Source organism: Ailuropoda melanoleuca, chromosome 1 (assembly GCF_002007445.2).
Source record: "Ailuropoda melanoleuca isolate Jingjing chromosome 1, ASM200744v2, whole genome shotgun sequence".
In the NCBI taxonomy this organism is placed as follows: domain Eukaryota; kingdom Metazoa; phylum Chordata; class Mammalia; order Carnivora; family Ursidae; genus Ailuropoda; species Ailuropoda melanoleuca.
This window is the reverse complement of record NC_048218.1, coordinates 193,657,797-193,679,528: the sequence shown is the minus strand read 5'-3', so window position 1 is coordinate 193,679,528 and position 21,732 is coordinate 193,657,797. Positions and strand designations below refer to the sequence as shown.

The following is a 21,732-nucleotide window of genomic DNA, read 5'->3' as shown; positions in this document are numbered from 1 at the left end:
TTCATTTGAGANCATAACGCCGGGATCACGCCCTGAGCCGAAGGCAGACGCTTAACCGCTGTGCCACCCAGGCGCCCCGTGGGTATATATGTTTTAAATGTTATGTATTTATTCATTTGAGAGAGAGAGAGAGAGACAGCATGAGCAAGGGGAGGAGCAGAGGGAGAGAGACAAGCAGACTCCGGGCAGAGCACGGAGCGGACGCTGGGCTCCATCCCAGGACCCAGAGATCAAGACCTGAGTTGAAATCAAGAGTCCGACGCTCAACTGACGAAGCCGCCCAGAAGGCCCTCTTTTCATGTGAGACATAAGTATGAGAAGAGTGACTCTGGATGTCTGGGAGCAGGGGGAATCAAAGGTGTCTAGGTGGACTCCTGGATTCCTGTGGTGTGGATCCTGGAGAGCTGGCAGCGTCTCTCAGGAAGGGAACGCAGGAGGGGAAGAGGCAGGTGCAGATTAGCACAGCAGGAGGGAGCCATGTGCCCNGGAGAGAGAGAGAGAGAGACAGCATGAGCAAGGGGAGGAGCAGAGGGAGAGAGACAAGCAGACTCCGGGCAGAGCACGGAGCGGACGCTGGGCTCCATCCCAGGACCCAGAGATCAAGACCTGAGTTGAAATCAAGAGTCCGACGCTCAACTGACGAAGCCGCCCAGAAGGCCCTCTTTTCATGTGAGACATAAGTATGAGAAGAGTGACTCTGGATGTCTGGGAGCAGGGGGAATCAAAGGTGTCTAGGTGGACTCCTGGATTCCTGTGGTGTGGATCCTGGAGAGCCGGCAGCGTCTCTCAGGAAGGGAACGCAGGAGGGGAAGAGGCAGGTGCAGATTAGCACAGCAGGAGGGAGCCACAGGAGGAGGGGCGGGGAACGAAAGATTGAGGCAAGAAGACCATCACTTCAGTTTTAGAACTGAACCTGCTTCCTGGACCTTTCGAGAGACTTCCAGTTTGGAGATAACACCTTGAAAATAAGAGCGAAGGCTATTGAATGGGTGGAGATAATGGCGGGGTATGCAGAAAACAGTCCAAGACAGGCTCTGTGGAGGCCTTGCGTGGAGGGAGCACGCAGAGAGAACAGAACCTTAGCCTTGCGTGGAGGGAGCACGCAGAGAGAACAGAACCTTAACAAGCCTGAGACCGAATGGTTTCAGGTAGAAGGAGAGGCCAGAGACGGCGATGACAGAGAAGGGAGGGAAAAGTCCAAGCATGAAAGCGTGATCAGCTGCCTAGAAGGCTGACAGAACCGGGTAACCTGAGATGGAAAACTACCCTTCAGATTTGACAATTAGATGGTGAGTGGTCAGTAGATGATAGAGTGAATGGGAGGAGAGGAAATGAAGAGCAGGAATCCTGTCCAGCAGCTTGGCAGGAAGGAAAAGAGGAGTTTAAGTGGTTAGGTGGGAGTGGGAGGGTGGGATACGCAAGTTTAAGAAAAGAGATTTTATAAAGGACAGAGATGGAGCATATTTGTATGTCCCAGGGAAGGAACTAGCAGATCAGAAAAGACTGAAGACCCACGAGAGACCAGATTAAACAACAAGAAGGAGATCCCAGAGGGGACCGAGGGGGACAGGATTCACTAGAGGAGGAAGAGCCCCTGAAAAAGGAAAGAGCACACGAAATGGCCTTTTTTGTCATGGATTTTCTTTTTTTCTGAAATTACCACAGTACCTAATTAGGAACAAAAGCTCCATAAAGGCAAGGGCCATGTCTGGCACAGAGTAATCACTTGAATATTTGTTGGAAACAATGAAAATGGATGAAAAATAATTAACAGGAAAACATGACTAAATTGAAGAATTTCCCCCCAAAATTCAGGTTTTTGCCTAATTAGGTACACTCAATTCCTATTGAATGTAGGAGTTGCAGCTTGAAGGAAAAAAAAGTCAATCAAAAGCACGTAAAAAAGAAAATGTAATGAATTAAGGCATATAGAACAGAAGGACTTCCAAATTTCAGAGAAGTATGCTGGTTCCTCTTTACTCTTCAGGGAAATCCTCATTTCAATTTTCTTGAAAGCTTCAAAATAAGAATAAAACTGTAGATAATCAGTTGCATTTCTGAGCACTGATGCACATTTATCAAACCTGCTCAGCATTTATAATTTCATTTTAAAGAAAGGATAGAGTGGTCTCTTTTTATGCTATTTTCTTTGCTTTTCTTATTCCCACTCCTATATTTAAATTTTTTCCCCATACTCTGGGGGATGCCTGGGTGGCTCAGTCGGTTAAGCTGCCTTCGGCTCAGGTCATGATAACAGGGTCCTGGGATCGAGTCTCACATGGGGCTTCTTGCTCTGCAGGAAGCCTGCTTCTCCCTTGGCCTCTGCATGCCACTACCCCTGCTTACATGCTCACGCTCTCGCTCTTTCTCTCTGACAAATAAATGAAACCTTTAAAAAGTTTTTCCACTATATCTCCCACAGATTTTTGCAAAAAGCAGAAGTAAATATGCAAACATGATACTGATGGCTTTGCTGGTGCTGGCACCGAGCACACTGGGCAGGGTGAGAGAGCTGGCGCCAGCAGGGCATTGGTGCCGGCAGGGAGATGCAGTCACCACTGGGACAGGCTGCAGTTGTAGGAAAACCCAGAAAATAAAGTGGCTATGACACATGTGACTGCACAGAATATATATTCCATAACCAAGCAGCTGAAGTGAAGGCAGTGAATAAATGCAATTAACAATAGGTTCAAGATGGTATAAAGAGTTCAAACTACAAATGTTTTACTTGCAAGAATTAAAATGCAAGATTCTAAAGACCTACTGAAAGAATATTTCATGTCCACCAAGTTTATCTTGCGCTTTTAAAACTGGCCCACCCACTTAATCATAATTTGCTCATTTACTCAAAACATTTACTCCCTTCTTACTATGGACCAGAAGCACGTGTTTACATACCTACTCACTAAAATTATGTTAGTGCCTCCAATCTAGCCCATGCCTACTCACTGCTTCCTGTGATACTCCCACATCCCACTGGTTCTTAGTTAATCCTTTATGTAACACTCCTCCCCTCACCCTGGCTGAATTTGTTGTTTCTAAACGCTAGCCTACATAATGATTTTTGCCTAAATGTGTCGATTTAAGTTGCCAATTATCTGTCCTTGAAAAAAAGGATGGTTCTTAATTTCAAGGTAGTTTTTTGGGTTTTTTGTTTGTTTGTTTAGTAGGCTCCACACTCAGCATGGAGCCTAGCATGGGGCTTGAACTCATGACCCTGAGATCAGAACCTGAGCTGAGATCAAGAGTTGGCTGCTACACCAACTGAGCCACCCAGGTGCCCCAAGGTAATATCATTTTTACTTTTCTTGGTATTCTAATTCATTCTCTTTAACAAAATTGGCAACCTATTTTTTCACTGATTCAAAAATCTCAAAGTCTAGGAAATACAGAGTCAATTAATTTTAGCTTCCCTGGTGTTTACTTCCAAGGCTGTAGGACACAGTCCACTTTCCTCATCTAGTTAATCTGACTCCCGGCACCCTGGCTCACTGCCTGGCTAGACCACAGAAGTGCCTCTCACTTCTCCTTGNTTTTCCTCATCTAGTTAATCTGACTCCCGGCACCCTGGCTCACTGCCTGGCTAGACCACAGAAGTGCCTCTAGCACTTCTCCTTGGCTCCTTGGCCCCCACAAGATACGAAATCAAAAGATTTCTTGAAAAGTTGTTTTGAAGAAGTTTAAATTGTAAGCAGTATTTAAGACCATAAGATCCTAATGAGTTCTCATTTATTCCAAAATAACGATTGAATATTGTGTTCTTATAACTGCAGATTTCAGTAGTATACAGATACAAGGGCAAACATGAAAGAACAAATGACTGCTGTTACTACCAGTGTGAGTGAATAACACAGACATAATGTTTCACAAAAGCCACCAGACACCAAAGAGGACATACTGTATGATTTCATTTATATGAAGTTCAAGCACAGGCAATACCAATTTACGTACAATGACAGAAATCCTACTGATGGTTACTTCTTATGAAAAGGCACTGACTGTCAATATGAGAAAGTCTTCTTGGGCATTGAAAATGAGCTACACAATGTTCTCCATTTTGATCTGGGTCATGATTATACTTGTGTATACATACGCAAAAAATCATACAAATATATGAATATACATACAAGTACATAAGTAAAGAGTTGTACATGTTAATGTATGTATATTATATTGTAATAAACATGAAAAACAGATTAGCTTTTAAATTATTCATAGATTCTGAATTCAGAGAATCCAACTAAGATACGTCCACATTCTTTCACTAAAGAGTGATATCCTGGGATTTTCCTGACATTACACTGTTTTCTTCCTGCTTCGTATCAAATACTTTCTCACCTAGTCATGATGCGGTAGCTCACAGGAATAGGCTTTAGAGGGTGCTCCTTGAGTTTAAAAATAGTAACCACCAAATAATTGCTCTTCTTCCACAAGTGCAGAAAACTACTTGAGGACATTGAAAACTCCAGTATCTATTGCAACTGCACAACAGAAAGACACAGATCCAGCACTTCCAAGGTCAAAACCACCACTCTTGCCAAAAAATGAAATTAAGGTCATTAAAAACTAGAAATTCTCTTGTGATACTTTCACCTGTATTCCTTGTATCTGCTGTTCCTGCTTCCTTTGCTTGTATCAAAGACCTTTCCTTTTTCACTTATTAAATAACCAAGTTTCTAGAAAATAGTGTTGCTTAGTTTGAGGTTTCTTCTTGCCAATTTTTAACTACAAAAAGAAGATTAAAAGGGTTTTGGCCCATGAAATGGAAAATATTTCAGTTGAAGTACTACATATTAAAAAAGAAAACCCATGGGGCGCCTGGGTGGCTCAGTCGTTAAACGTCTGCCTTCGGCTCAGGGCGTGATCCCCACATTCTGGAATCGAGCCCTGCATCGGGCTCCTCTTCTGGGAGCCTGCTTCTTCCTATTCCACTCCCCTGCTTGTGTTCCCTCTCTTGCTGGCTGTCTCTCTGTCAAATAAATAAATAAAATCTTAAAAAAAAAACCCATAGTAGGCAATATTAATGATTAAATATTCAAATGACAATTACTAAAAGTAAAAAAGTAAAAAATGACCAAGAAGAGCCCTTGGTGTTATACAGAAGCTCTTGAAACAAAGTAAACAAAGCCAAAATAAGAGAACAAAATGAATAGGAGTGTGTGTGTGTGTGTGTGTGTGTGTGTGTGTGACAGAGAGAGAGAGAGGAGAGAGAGAGAGAGAAAGTTTTCTGAGGGGTATGCAAGGGGAACAGCAAAATAATTTTCCAATTCATACAGTGAAACAACGTAGAGCCAACACCCAAAGGAACAGAAGTAATATGTAAGAGACCATGTTTTTCCTGTAGGTATTCCTACATTATTTTTAATACCAAATTACATTATTAATTTAGGTTTCAAAATCAGATGTAAATGGGCCTGTGGCTGGTCACAAGCGTATTTCAATGAATGCTGAATAGGCATATTTTGGCTATTGCAGTCCAAGACAAATACATGTCTAGAAGACACAAAAAACAGCACACAAATTATGTACACAATTTGCACTGAAAAAAACCTTCTCTGCTTTTATACATAAGCTAATGTTAATTAATAATTATAAATTAAATAATAGAAAAAACTGCACCAAAAATATCAACATATTTAGGTCAAAATCAACAGCAGTCGTGATGATTGTAGGTTTATTTGAAAATACAGTTTCAGACCCATATTAGCTTTTAGCAGAAGAAAGCCAGCTTTCTTTTTGCCTTAAAAATCACTAAGAGTTAACTTATACTCACATGAACGATTACTGGCACAGGAAAAAAAAATGAGAAAAATACAAAGAGGAGAAGAGAAATAAAAAGATAGGAGGAGAGAAGGAACTCCCTTGTAGGGAAGGGTGGAGTTCCTGTAACAAGTGTTCTACGTAAAACTGTAACATGAATTTCTCTCTTACCCTGTGTCGGGAAGAAGAAAGTCAAAGCTGAAGGACTCAGAAGTCTACTATAAGTCCTTGGCTTACTCAATGACAATCATCAGCATTACACTGAAATATGAAAAAGTAACCCAGATGAGCAAGACTGGAAACTCTATCTACACAGAGCTCAAAAGTTGCACGGTAGATCAGAAATCACAGTATATGAAGTCATTGATCTCAGGAGTACGACCTGACAGTTGAGCACGTAGTTAACTGCATCTCCAGGAAGGATACTGCCTCCCAAGGAAAGCTTTCCTAGTTTTGCCAAATTCATTAGAAAATTCTCATTATATAGAGGAGAATCTCTTTCACACCCAACCAACCAACGAGGTTTTTTTTTTTTTTGCACATAATAAAAATAAATAAATTCATTCATTAAAAAAAAAGAATGTCAACCAACTAGTTCTAATTCAGATTTGTGAAACAACAAAAAACAAAGCTATTTTATCTCTTTTAAGTGAAAGACATTCATACGTGTGAAAATAGGTGTCAAACATTCTGTTTTTCTTCTGTGTTTCACTGACATTTCCACTTTTTTTCCTCATAAGGAAAGGCCTATACTTTCCTCTTAACTGGACTGGAATGCCTGACTTCTCTTAACATTGTAATTGAAACATGCATTGATATTTGGGTTGGAGCCTTGGTCGTCCCTCCATTTCAGTTGGTAACATAAAATTGCCAGTTAGTCACAATCAGTGTTCAGCCATATATCACGTAACACAGTTTGAAAATATGAAAGTAAAAGAAAAGTTCTGAAAAATTAATTTTAATCTCTAAAAGTTAATTTGAGGATTAAAAGCCTTTAACGTTTCTCACATACATTCAAAAGCAGTTCCTCAGATGTGGGGTTCGAAATCTAAAATGTACCACTACGCAGTGCTTCTCAGACCTTCCCAGGTCACACAGTCTGAAAACAGAGCACTATTTTTCATAATTCTGGGGACAAGGGGGAAAAAAAAGGTATGTTTCATAAAAATGCAATACGGTAGCCACATTTCTTCCCATGCATGAATAATGTATGATCTACAATGTTATTTGCTAGACTGTCTAATCACCAGCATCTTTCAAAATGTCTATATAAGCTTTAGCTCATTAAGAACAAACATGTATCTGTATAAAAATATCACATACCTGTGAACACTCAGAATAATATTCTGCCAAATACCAATACACACATCAAACTGACACAGGTATCCTACTTTTGTGCATTTTTCAAAAATAAATATGTTGGGAAACGAAATACAGAAGAATTATTTCAGCTTGTGACGTTTGTGCTTACTCTAAATAATCAAGCTTAAATCCCTCTTTCAAAACACACATACACACACACTATATATATATATAATCAAGGAATGATCCAGGGACTATTGCACACTTTCTAAATGAAAGTGAAAAAAAAAAACTGGAAGAAACAGAAGAGGCTAAATAAAAAAGCTTTTAAAACAAGTCTTCTTCTATTAGAAACAGTTTTATAATCTTGGAAGGGGCTTCTATGATTCATGAAAGAATGATAAAGCGAAAGTACTTCATACAACCATAAGCTTTCAATGTAGTAATAAGAGACAGAAAGGTGAAAGGACAAAGTATCTAGGCTTCTAATAAATAACTTCTAAAAACAAACTACGAAGCTAAGCTACAAGAGTAGTACTTTAGGATCAATGCTGTAAAAAGAAAGGAAATATAAAGTTCACCTTTATATGTCTGTATTGCATCCTCTAACAAACACGTTTTAGTTACAACAGAAGTAAAAAGAAACCAAAATACAAAAAACAAAACAAAAACCACCCACTATTATACCACTTCTGGGTATGAAAGAAAGACTGATCTATTTTGATATCATTACTAAAGAAAAAAAATAATTTTCCTTTATACTTTTATTGGTATCTGAAGAAAAAACAAAACCATTCACTTCACCAGACACGTGCTAAACACCCTTTCAAGTGACCCGTTAATTCTTTGAGCAAGTATTTATCGTGTGCCCCGTTCATGTAGAAGATACATCTAAAGGGCTCTCCTCCCTTCATGTGGAAGTAATGTTAGGAAAGGAGGTGAGGAAAAAAAAAGACCAGGAAGGGCAGAGATCTAGGTTGGTAGAGGAATTCAGATTTGGAGTTCTGAATACCTCAAATGGTCTTACCGTCGCCAAAAAGTTGGAAAGATCTTTTGTGCTAGGCCAGGTTTAGACTAATATATACAAAATTCATAAGGAGTTTAGTGATTACCCAGAGTTATTTTCTATAAGAGAAAGATTAGATTTGTTAGCAAAGTTTACTACAATACCCCCACGGGCCTCTGCAAAGCAGCGCACCAAACCATACTATTTCTTTAGTTGAAAACAACCTATAGTTCAGCCACAACTGCTCTGCAAAAGCTCTCAGATATCTACAATGTCACACGGAATAAATCTTTAATAACATGTTGATAAGCTAATGGCCTAATAACATTTGCTCAATATCTTTGGATAATATTATCAAAGTAGACTACATATTTAAGATTTATTTTCCATTTCAGGAGACACAACTGTCAGGAGGGACAGAGATTTTTCACTATACCAAACAGAGTTGTGCTAATGGCTTCACCCTTAAAAACAGGGTTTCCTGAGTGCCCCACGTCCAGTAAGATAAATCTCAGAAAATAGTTTTTGCTGGTAGTCATTGCATCAGGCTCTAAGCCTTCAGAACCTTTGGAAGTTTCAGATTTAGTCCCAAAAGCTTCTAATCAACTAAATATAATGCCCTCCTTGTTGTTTCGACAAAAGAGAGAAGTTTCTACCTCGACTACCCATGTATGAAGCTCCTCGCTTATCTGCCCCAACATGCACTGCGCACCTGCAACACACACCCCTTTTCACATCAGTGGGTTCACTGCTCCTTCAATGTCTCCTTTTTCTTTTCACCTACTGTTACCTCCACCCAGGTCATTCAACCCCAGAAATTCACACAGCTGCCTCCAGAACTCCGTTTCCAGTCTGACCAAATATCATTTTCTCAGAAAGCTCTACCGACTGAGTTCTAAATAAAATTGTGCCCCTGCCTGCACCAGTCACTATTCAAATTCCTCACTTTCATCCCTTGTTCTTCCTAAAACTATCACCACCCGATACTGTCTTCCATGTGTATTAGTTTGCTTTTTTATTGCCTGATTTTTCCAGCAGACTAAATTCCACAAGGGTAGAGACTTAGATGGAGAGGAGTTGGCACGAAGTAAGTGCTCAATAAATTTTATTAAATGGATGAGCAAATGGATTTTTATTATGCTTAATTAAAACAATGAATTTTATATGCCTTTGATCCACCAGTATTATCAATGTGATAAGTACTATAATTAATAAAACAAAAAATATAAAACGCAAGTGTTAATCACAATTGTCATTTACTTTGGGATATCATCCTTAGAAACAATACCTACTCTGTTAATGGCATAATCAGTTTTGGTGCCTTTCATTGTTTGAGGTTTGGTTTCAACCACTTCCTGACCTCCTAACTTCAAGCCCTGCTTCACAATCACAGCGATTTCACAGCCAGGCCCTGGCGACCCCTTAACCAACTCCCTACACTGCTGCTAAGCGGCAGTTGCTACATCGACAAGATTAACTTTTAGAAGTTACTCTTCTCTGTAATCAGAGACAAACACAATAACATGTTATGATTACGATTACTTGTTCTACTGCCGTTTGCCTTAAAAAAGGCACGTAGCCAACCACAGACATTCTGACCACCACCATAGCTCCAACTGCCAAGAAGTTTTATCTCCCTAACTAATCTAAATGCCAACCTATTCCTTACTGACCAATGAATATTTCATTTTTTGTTCTACCCGGAAAGCTTTTAATTGCTGTCTGATTTTAATGAAGTGTGGCTGATAATAAATAGTGAAAAACGCTCACAGCCCGGATATTCAATATTCGAGTTGTGTTCAACAGCGGAAGCATCAGTGACATTTTTGCCACTTTAAATACCACCATCATCCACTATGGCTCCAGCCTCTTACCTCTGCCACGTCACCCCGACTGCAAACAGCTGCTCTTCAATTGTCTCGTAAGAAACGTACTTCATATATGCAAAGTGATCATTACCCTAAAGAGCCAAATGTCTTTTAAAAGCCAGTTGAAGCAAATAAGTAAAAGAAACACACTGCCATATGGACTTTTAAATTTTAAAATGTGAGGCCTTTGGAGTCCTTAAATATTATAAAAGCATTTCCCAGTCAGAAAATCACAAACTTGAGAGGTAGAGAGCAAAATCCAGACCAACCAGCTCCTTGATTTTATAGATATGGAAAACTAAGACACACAGGAATTTGGCCAACACCAAAAATTAAAATGTGGTCACCCATACCCATCCCCCACCCCTAGCCGATATTCAGTGGCCTATCTCTCTACCATGAAATTCATACACAAAACTCCTTCCCATTTAAACACTGGCTCCAGTGCTAAAAGAATGATTTAAAAAATCACTTAATAAATTCATTTCCTGAGTTTGTTCGAATTGCAAAATTGAATATACATTTTCTGCAATTGATAATTAAGGTTAAATGAGATCATAAGAGTGGGACCATAATCCAGAAAGGCTGGTGTCCCTATAAAAAGAGGAAGAGGCCATTTCAGGACACAGTGAGAACGCTTCCTTGGACTCAGGTGTCCTTATTGCTGACCTGTCCTAGCTCTCAAGACTAGGAATTTTTGTTTCTCAGTGATGGGCTACATCAAATCCCACTACTTCTCTTTGATGATTCCACCTTTGAAACCGAAAGCCTCCATTTGTAAGAGGGTTGAATGTATAGAGTGAGTCAAAGGTGTAACTTTGTTTTCAATAGCAACACTCCCCACCAATTTGCTTTACTGAATCAGTATGTATGCAATCACTATGCAATCACAAATGCATGCAATAAGTAAATAAATGAGAGATTAATAAAGCTTGAGAGTGTTTTTAGATACTTTATAGTTAGATGCTGTAAGCATTTAGATTTGTAAAGGAATAATTTTGGTTGTCACTCAGTTTTTACTATATGAAGGAACTGTACTAACAATCTAATAAGGAGCCATATATTCTCTGTTGGGGGTTTTGAGAGAATAAGGAATAGTGATAAATCAAAAAACAAAGGGAGAAATAAATTCTCCAATCCTCCCCGTAAAATGCCACAAATAGCAGCCACAAGGTAATTTTAAATTTCCAGAAATGATTACATTATATATTAATTAGAACTAAAAAGATCTACTCTGTCAAACTGTGATTGATACCTCAACAAAATGTATTTTGTTGATAAAATTTACCATGATGTAACTATTCAAAAATAATTCGTGTAAAAAAAATCCAAACGCATGTCTGATCTAAAGAAAAGAAAGGAAATATTGTCATTCAAATTTCACCATTAACATATTTTCTTTGTGTTTCCCCAAATCGAAGGCCTATAAAATAATTTATTAGAGTGAATCCATCTATTCCTCTTGACTGTTTCCAGAGAAAGGTAAAAAGAGGCAACTATGTGAGGGGGGAACAAGTTATTAGGCCTATCATTTTCCGGGTCTCTATTTTGGTTAAAGTATTTCAGAATCTACCTAGGTGTAAGTAGAAACCTCTTCATTTCAATACGTTCTGTTCACTTAGAACCAGAGGTAGAAAAACTGATTAGATACACTCTTACCACCAAAAGCTTACATGAAGGCTTAAGTTTCACACAACGTCTTGTTAGGCTAAGAATCAAGCAAGCAAGATAATACTATAGACCTCATTCTTCTAAAACATCATTCTCTGAGACACTTTTCTGATTTCTTACCCAGAAAGAGAAAATAAGGAAAAGCATTAAATAAACAAGTCAAGGGGCCAGCAGAGTTAACGGGTAGTGAACAGACTGGAGGTCCGTATATTTGCCCTCGACACCCTGTGAGATTTCCTAGTGAAGGAAACTGTAGTACTTAGGGGAAAAGTACAAAAATAAACTTGCAAGGTTGCCAGATCTGGGACCTTGTACAATGATTTTATGGGAGGACTGTAAAAACGACAGCTAAGAATATACAACACGGCGTAACAAGATTCTGCTGTGTGATGTTCTTAAACGGGGTGGTTCCGAGTTTGCAGTAGAGAAAACTTATGCAGCAAAGAACACACGGCCCGCTAAATATCAAAAATGATAAAAAGGACATTTCTAATAAATGAGGTATACACGAGCCACCTGCAGCATTTCAGGAAGACAGAATACAAGTATCACTAGATGTAGGGGAAAAGGAGCAAAGGGAAATAAAAAACGCCCTTCCTACGGAAAAGATCTCAGTTCCCTGAGAGCATTAAAAAACAAGGACCGTGTTTAAATGGGTGATGAAAGCCAACTTGTGGGAAGTTCCTTCTGAACTAGCGTTTGGGGACTCAGGAGGGGAAGACGACGAGTCACTGCATCAGAGCAGAAGCACAGGAGGAGAAGTGCGGGGTGAAATGTTATGAGATGGCTCACTACTGTGCAGCTGGGTGCAGGGAAGGCTGCAGTCATCTACGGCCTTCTCCGTCCTCGCCCGTCATTGGTGTTTTGGGGCTTCTCGGTTTTTGCTGCCCATGCAGCTAACAAGGGAGCACCTTTAGTAAGGATTTGATGTTATTTTTTCGTTGCCCCAGAACCTCTCATAGAATCAGAGTCCAATAAATAATCAGTGAGTAAAACTGGACAAAGGAACCTGGATCTGAACCTGATTTGTTGCAGTTTTCACTCTAAATTTCAAATCCTATGCTTTAATTCCCCACGTTTCCATTTATCTATGCTAACTCTCCCACTAGGTTCTACTGTCTTGTAACTAACAATGTGCTAAATCACATTCACTTTGAGCTAGCATAGAGATAAAATGAGAGGCATCCCAAAAGATGGAAAATATATGTATACAAATTTTATTAAAATAAGCCCGTAAAAATAAGAGTGACTATTTCTAAAGAAGAGTCCACACCGAACTTAGAGAAGGGAAAACATGCACCGTAAACGTTCAATATACACTTATCAATCATGAATAAGTGAATGGCTACGGGAGAAATCAGAAAATTTTAAATAAGAGTAAAAATGAAATGCACAAGTATGATAATGCACACTGACTCTCCTCATTACCACAACTAAACTTCCAAACTTTAGAAGAAACGATAAATCCAAAAATCAACAAACACTGAAGTGTAAAAACAAAAATTAAAAACAAACCAAAAAAAAAAAAAAAACAAAAAACTATAAGATCTTAATCATTTGAAGTTCCATAAGCCCATAATGAGGTTTCAGCTGAGACTTTATAATGGGTTTGAGAAGCAAGGTTACAATTTGAGCCAAGGGCTAATTTAAAGTCTGTAATGACCACCAGCTTAGAAAGGAATTAACTTACCTTGCAGTCTACATAATATTCTTGTGACTGCCATTAAAAGTTACACAGAGAATGAATGTAAACTGTATCGTGCAACAAAACTTTCACCCGTTCTAGTCAATAATAACATTCAGAATGAAAGTAGAGACCAATCAAGTGAGGAAAACTAATAGGAGTATTATCAAGCCTTAAAATAACTCTCTTGTAAAGATGGATAAATGCTAAAAAATAATTGCTAAGAACTACGTTAAACTCTACCCATACATTAGCAAAAATGCATTTTATTAACTGTGAAATAAGGGTAACTTTTCTTCCCCAATCTCCTAACTTCACATTTATAAAGGGGAAAAAAAGTTTATAGAGAAAAAAATCTCCTGAAAAGTGGTGACTGACACCACAGCTAAAAAACTTCCAAAGGTCTTCTATGTTTTGGAACAAACGTAAGCATAAGGATTACATTTATCCATGCCATGGCGTAACTTAGCAGTAAATTATGGAGTTAAATCCAGGTTAGAAGATGCCTATAATGATTAAGGTATTTTCCCATTTTCCCAACAATTAGCAACTCTAACTAAGTAGAAATCAATTTAATTGAAGACAAGAGTGAATACTAAACCAATTACCAAAGTCATGTGTAATAAATATGAGCACTGTTACTTAATCTAGAAATTCTAGATGTTGTAATTTATGTACTTATATAGAAAATCAACTAAATTTATAGAGGAATAGTCTTAATTCTCTTAATTCCATGATTCCTAAAATACATGATTTATTTTTGCAAATGTCTGCTACAACAGGTTTTTTCAAAAGATTAATAACGCTTCTTCAAAAGTTTCTAGTCATTGAATGAAACGATTTTTGTTGTTTAAATATTTGTGTTTCTTCATTTAAAACTAATTGGGTGAAGTAATCCAGTACAATTTTTAAATCTGGTTGCTTTGTAAGAGATCTAAATTGAACTAGTTCCAATGATTTCAATTTAAGTCTTGGTTAATGAGAAGGTAGGATAAGGATAATTCCAGTAATGAACTGCTTATATTTTAGAAAAGTATATACAATACTTATCTGGACAATTCAGCAGCACTTGCTTAACTGTTATTTCAAATGCCTCAAATATTATAGAAATTACCTGAGAAAGTTAATGTGATGATCTGAGGTACCTAACTTTTAATGAACCCAAGAGTTTCTAGTCCATTATATGAAAAAAGCAAAAATATATACTGGTTCATTGTAGAGAAAACATACAATTAATATTATACTGGATATCTATGTCCAAAGAGTACCCTTTTTTTATTATGGTCAACAACACTTAACATATAATTCACCATCTTAATCTCTTTTAGGCATACAGTAATGCTAACTATATGTACATTGTTGTGTAACTAGGTCTCTAGAAATTTTTCATCTTTCAAAAGCAAAACTTTAGATCCACTGAAGCATAACTCCTTTTTACTCTCTTCCCAAGAAGTTCCTTTTTAAAGGTATTTAGGGCTTAGAAGTTTTAAAAATGGAATTATCACAGATTTTTATTTTTTTATAATCATAGTTCCACAGTAAGCTGAACAATACAATAGATTTCATTCTAGTCAGCATCAAGTTGTCCTCTAATATATAAAGCCATATGCATAACTGCTATAATGTCTTTCAGTTTTTATAGGTCATATTTGTTTCAAGACTTGCCAATCCTTAGAGGATATCTCAGTCATTAATGTAAATTAGGGAGCTAGGTCATGGGTCTGCCATTCTTTATGTAAAGGGCCTAAATGTTAACATCTAGGCTTTGTAGGCCATACGGTTTCTCTTGCAAATATTCAACTCTGCAACATTGTAGCACACAGCAGCTATGCACAATACAGAAACAGACCAGCATGACTGTGTCAACAAAAACTTACTGAAAAAAAAAAAAGAAAAACAGGTGACAGACTAGATTTCTCCTATGGGCCATAAGTTACCACTCCCTGAAATGAAGAAGGGAATGGAGGGACAATGACAGAGAGAGGGAGAGGGGCAGGGACAGGGAGTAGGAAACAAAATTATAAAAAAAGTATTTACAGAGTATTACTCCAGAGAACAAATAGATACTTAGCGGAGTTGACACTGTTTTACTGACAAACTTTGATAGTGAAGCCCTAGAAAATGGAACAAGTTTTTGTTTTGTTTTGTTTGTTTGTTTATTTAGGACTTGTTTCAATGCTGACTGACCCACTGATATTCAGTACATCAGCAAAAATAATGAAAATACTGACTTGCAGTAAGTACATAGGATTTCACTTACCTTAGTAATGGGTGGAATATGACAGTAATATTTCTGGCTCCAGGTTTGCAGACAAATTTGGTTCCTCCACCTTCAATTAAGTTGTCATCAGGACCCCCTTTCAGGAAAAAGAAGAGAGATTTAGCTTAGTAGAACTTTTACAAAAAAATAAAATAAGGCTATTGAGATGAATGTTATGTTATCACAAGAAGGACTATCACTGAAAAAAGTTGCCTTCAAATCTATACAATTATTTTGAATGACTGGATCCAGTCAGTCTTCCTCATTACATAAACTAGAGCAGCATTTTCACTCTGGAATGAGAAGGTGCAAGCTCAGTAAAAATGTTTTTAAAGAAACAGTGTAGGGCAAACCCAGTTAAACTTCTAGATAGTCAATCACCAGTGTCCATCTTAGACAGAACAGCATGTGAAAACTTTCCCAAAGCGGAAGTAGCATTCAAGGCTGTCCAGGGCTGTAAAGGTTAGAGCAAAGACCCATATAAACCTACTTCACCATACTCTATCAAATCTAAGACCCCACTAATTTTAAGATACACTACTAAGTAACACTATAAGTTTTTAAAAAGTCCTTCTGATGAAACTATACAATGCTTTCTCATTACCTAGAAGGTTTTATTTCCTCATTGAAAAGTTTCTTATAGTTTAAATATATACATGTAGTGATATAATTTATAAGTAAATATTTAAGATTTTTAAGGCTTTAAGACTTTTAAAATAAATAGATGATTGCCATAAATCTCTCACACACATTTAACAAAGAAATATAAGAAAAATAAATTAAGATATTCTTAAAACTACGTAACTTTCAGAACCCAGCTTTTCTTAATGACTCAGAGTTGTCAATACCCTTGTTTTCTAAATGGTATCACTAAGCGGGTTTCTTAAAGGAACGCATCCAGTATTTTATTCTAGCTGCTGACACTAATTCTGCAAGGTTTAATGTTGGTATGTTCTTGATGCTATCAGAAGGTTTAAAGAGAAGGTGTTCCTATACCAACCAAGACTCATAATCTTTCCTCAAACGATCCTTAAGAGGTTCATTAACTGAAACATTGAAGGCTCACGGCATGAGGACTGTGCACTCAGCTCACACATACTGAGGCAAAAACTACTCATTCTGTCAGACAGAAGATAACATCCTAATTTCAGAGGCTTTACAATGTGAAAAAATGTGTATCTTAGGATGTTGGGGAGAAATGCTCCTCCTTCCACACACATTACTCACATTACCTATCATAAGAATGAAAATTAATGTAATCCCTGGCCTCTGTCTTTTCCCCACACCAAGCAAAGTGAAATAATTCCCTTGGTAAAACTGAGAACACAAAGCTGAGCACGCATGTTTGGGTGACCTCCTTATTCCACTTTAGAAACCAGAACACCTGCAGATGGTAAGTGCTGTCTCACCGAGTTGAACAATGAAGGTCTTGCTTTGTCAGAGAAGGATGAAGTGGTCTAGTCCCTTCTGTAAGTGGGTGAGTAAATTAGTCTAATTTTGATTTAGCAAACTCAGTTGGCTCTCATAGTAGACTACAAATTCCAGGCTGGCTTATGTCAGTACAAACGTTGGTATTTCACCTTCCATCTACCTTACTTATGTTATTTCTTAATAGTTCCAGAAATCTGACAGTAAAGATAGATGCTATATCCCGGGCTTCTTCTCTTTTAATTCAACATTTTCTTTCTAATTATAGCTCTTTGCATGATACCAAACACAACTAAATCTCATTTGATTTATTATCTATCTTAATGGTCTCTGAGGTATCTTGGAGATTGACTGATAAAAACATGTGAAGCCTCAGAAATCCATACCCCGAATCATCAAGACTTCCCAGAGGCATCAGAGTCTAGACAAACCCCATTTGGATCAGTTGTTTCCACCAACTAATCACAGCATGGCTTTTCTTAAGAAAAACAGAAAATATAATGACATGTACAGCTCTTGATTCAAAATCATGAGCTATTTTTTCTCATCTGAAAAACAAATGCATCTTGTATTACTATATTTGCACCAGAGATATTAGTGTTCTGCTAAGTCAGTGGTTTTGCAAAAGGAGAGCATCAAGACTACCATAAACACTACTCCCTTCACAAAAGCCTCCTCCAAAGGTCATGGGATGGTTCCAAACAAACAGAACAAACAGATCTTCTTTAGCAACACTTCTCTAAGATCATAAAATGAAGTCAGTATTGAATTACCAAGGAGACGTGTATATATGCATAGAAAATAAACAGGTTATATTCTGCACCCAGACGCAACGGAAATAACTGCCTATGAAATACGTCGACACGACAATATAATGCATTCATTTACGGAATACGAGCATTTCTTGTAAGGACAAACATTAGGCTACACGGTCTCCAGTGATTTCTAAAAATGTGTAGGTTCTATGATTTTAGATACTCAGTAACTATATACAGACCTGGTGAACCTAGCTCCAGTCCAACTAGTACCTTCGTGCACACCAAATACAAGGACTGCGTGCCCTGCTGTGCCCGGCTCCACAATGGGCTTCCATCTGGAGAGCCCTGCCCCCTCCTACCATTTCTTTAGGCACCAGGCCTAGCCTTAAACTGTTGGGTGGTCCTCTCCCAATGTCCACAATTCTGTTAGCAGTGACTTTATATAAAATAACCGTAACATGGGTCACTTGTGTTGTCGCTTGCTTTCTAATGCTTACGTAACATTTTTCTGCCTGGAAAGGAACTTCCTGGAAAGTGGTTCTAAAAGCGTACATTTGCTGAATGAAGGAAGAAATGGAGGCCTACCTCAGTAGAATGTCACCGGAACTAGATGAGAAAGTGTATGGGCAAGCCCTTTGGGAAGTGTCAAAAACCTAACACACATAAGCAAACCTCTCTGTAGCCCCAGAGCCTTATGGGTAGCAGGTGCACTTAACAAGCATTCGTTGATGGCAATCATATAGGAAACACAGATAACAAAAGATACAATACCAAAAATAAGGCCCACGGGCCAAGAGAAATGTCAGTGAGAGGAAGATCTGGCTGTGAAAATGAAGGATGAGGGTTAGCATCCAGCTGGAAACTAAACAATAGTTGCATTTGTTCCTTGTTAGCGCCAGAAAGATGATTACTGTTTTACAGAGTGGGGTTAAACTAAATAAAAAGTAAACTTTAGGCAGGAATACGTCAACCCCCAACCAAAATCCGTCCTGCAGGAGCCTCATATACACTTCCGGGCCCATCGCAAACCCCATCCACCCTGCATTTGATGTGATTTCCTCTTCACTGCAAGTCCAAATCCAGCTTACTCAATTACCAATAACAGCACCAACCCCGTGAAAATATTCTTGAAAATACACAGGTCAGAACCAAAAGTAAAGACTGTGGCCAAAGATCATACGGTCTGAGTGTCGAATCCTCTGAGATTTAGTCTAGCATTTCAACATTCTGAGTGAGAAACAAAACTCGCCTCTCCTCATCTCCCTTCCCGCAATCAAGTAATCTGGGAGTTGCTGTCAGGAGCATTCCGAGGGAACGTGTTCCATCCCAGGAAGAGCACGCAAGGGCCAGAGCATCTCCTTCACCTTCATTCATTATTCTTACAGTCTAATCTCAGCTGTCAGAGGCCGGGTGATAGGCACCAGAGAAAATGCTGAATGATGATGGATGGTTGGAAAGTAGAATATATCTTGTGCAGAAAGGAGAGGAAATGCCCCAGTCATATTTCAGTTTCTAACAGTGAGGACAATGGTTTGACAGGCTCTTGCAGACACCTGGCGAGAGGCGCCGAGGCCACCCAGTGACTGCTGAGATGACAGCATCTCAGGGCTCACAACCTAGGCCTTTCTTGGAGAATTCATTTACATAGAAGTCATTAATTCCTCAACTTATTTCTTCCTTGATTCTTCCCAACTGGGCTTTGATGTCATTTACAATGAATACAGTCATTTTAATAAAACAGAAAAAGAAAACCACAGCCTGAGAAATGGAAACAAATGTCCTCACCGACAGGTCTAGGGGACAGTGGGAAAAATCACTAAGATCGGTGTCAGACCCCAGATTGCTACTAGAAGTGTGACAGAATTATTTAACTTTTCTGAGCCTTAGCGTTCCCGTTTATAAAATACATACTGAAATTAAGTCTTTCAAAGACTTGTGGTGATAAACGTACTCCTGGGGACTCAGTACACTGTTTGACACCTAGTATACCTCAAATAAATGGTCTACTTTTCTCATTAGAACGACCAAGCAGTTAAGGATCTACTGATCACACACACACAAAACATCACTGGAACATAAACTAAAACACGAAAGAACCAATTTACACACTGTTACTCTTGCTATGTTAGGCAGCACTGTAAGAGTCAATATTATTAACAGGAGCAATTAGAATATGGCTGTCTTATTTGGAGGGATTATTGCAGTGAAAGTTTAGAAAATTGCCAAGAACACATACAGCATGACAGAACAAAAATAACCAATATTAAATGTATAGATATAAAGATTATGAATTGTCTGTGCCAAGTGCTTAGATGAAGACAGTATGGAGTCTGATGGTCAACCGGGCTGAGCCACAGAAAGCAGCACACCTTATCTAACATGTTTAACACGGCCTGGATTTCAACTTGGCCCTTCCACATTGAAAAGAATCACAGTGAAGATGATTTTTTTTTTTACAGCAAATACTTTGCTTCATAAACACTTTTGAAGGATTATGAAAATACATTCTGATTGCATCAATAAATCGGGTCTTTAATTGGCTCTAAGAGCCTGCTGAATGGTCTAAGAATTCCCTGAATTCACAGCTGTCACCCTGTTCTTAAAGATTAAGTTCTTTAGCAAGAACCCATTCAAAAGCACAGATTTTCATTAGGACTTAATGCTGGTGCTGCTGCTACCAACCAGCCTGTGACTAGGGACCATCCATGAGCTTGGGGTTTGGTACTAGATTAGGGGGAAAAGAGAAGTACAATACTTATTCTTACCCTCGAATAACTTACTATTACGGTCAAGTTAAGCAAATCAAGATTGGTGGTAACATTCAACTTCTCATGGTAAGTTGCTGTCGGACCTGGGAAGGAAATCTTGGCAATAAACCCCTCGAGGGAAAGGATCACCTTTTGGACTCAACTTGCACCAAGTCTCTAATTACTAACAATATAATTTTGTTCATGGATGTATCTGCTGTGCTTAGAATAGTTTCTGGTACATGATAAGCATTCAGTAAGTATTTGTTGAATGAATGTATGAATAAACAAATGAACAAACAAAAAATGATAATGTCTCTTTTAGATCGAGTGAATTTTAAGTACAAACCACCTAGGAATAAACAGCAGTTGTGTTCTGCTTAAAGTATACTAAGTGAAGAATGCATGTCTCAGTAAAATGCTGAAAAATTATAATAAGATATTATTTGTAGAAAACAATCTCCCAAGTAGAAACAAATTAGTTATCCCCACCATAAGAGGAGTAAATGCCTTGTCTATATTTCTCTGCTCAGTGATATTTTATTCCTGGGTAGCTCTAATATTGTACTGTGTAGATAATTAAGACAGGTGTCCAGTACGCAGGAAGAAGGTCAAGAGGCAGAAAGGGGACTCACATTTATTAAACACCTACCGGGAACCTGACACCGGGCTGGACCCTTAACGTAAGATATCTCACTTAATCTTAGTAATAGCCCTGTAATATTATTACCCAACACAGAGATGAAGAAATGGAGGCTCATGGGCATGGGTGGAAGAGTACAGAGTCTTGCTTAAAATCAAAATCACACATGGCAGGTTTAGTATTTAAACTATTTTTTCCCAACTATGTATACACTATAATGCACTTAATATCACTTTATGTTCCAAGAAACTCACGGGTTGAAAAAAATGACACAGATGATGGGTGACACATGAAAATTCTAAAACAGGGAGCAGGAAACTCTGATTTTATGGTGGTCTGACACATAAAATGCCTTCTCCATGGAATCCAAACTAAATAAAACTCTTGGTTACCGAAGTCAAGGCACAAAAAGCCTCTTTGATCAAAAATGTAAGTGAAGCCTGACAAAAACAACATTTTGTAGATAAAACCATCATATAAACAATGATTCTGGGGGGAAAACATTTAATGGTCCAACTGAGGCCAGAAAGAACAATTTCCTCTCTAATACAGTCCCAGCAGCAAGAACCAGAAGTAACTTTACTTTTCCCCATCTTGCCTGACTA

General features: G+C 38.3%; 1 protein-coding gene across 1 annotated transcript in view; it reads right to left on the bottom strand.

The window, feature by feature from the left end:
- EXOC4 (exocyst complex component 4) overlaps window positions 1-21,732 on the bottom strand; it is a 722,132-nt gene that overhangs the window by 382,663 nt on the left and 317,737 nt on the right. Inside the window, exon 10 of the mRNA XM_002922628.4 lies at window positions 15,552-15,648. Within this exon, the coding sequence (XP_002922674.1) occupies window positions 15,552-15,648 (97 nt within the window). The remainder of the gene's footprint in view (window positions 1-15,551; window positions 15,649-21,732) is intronic.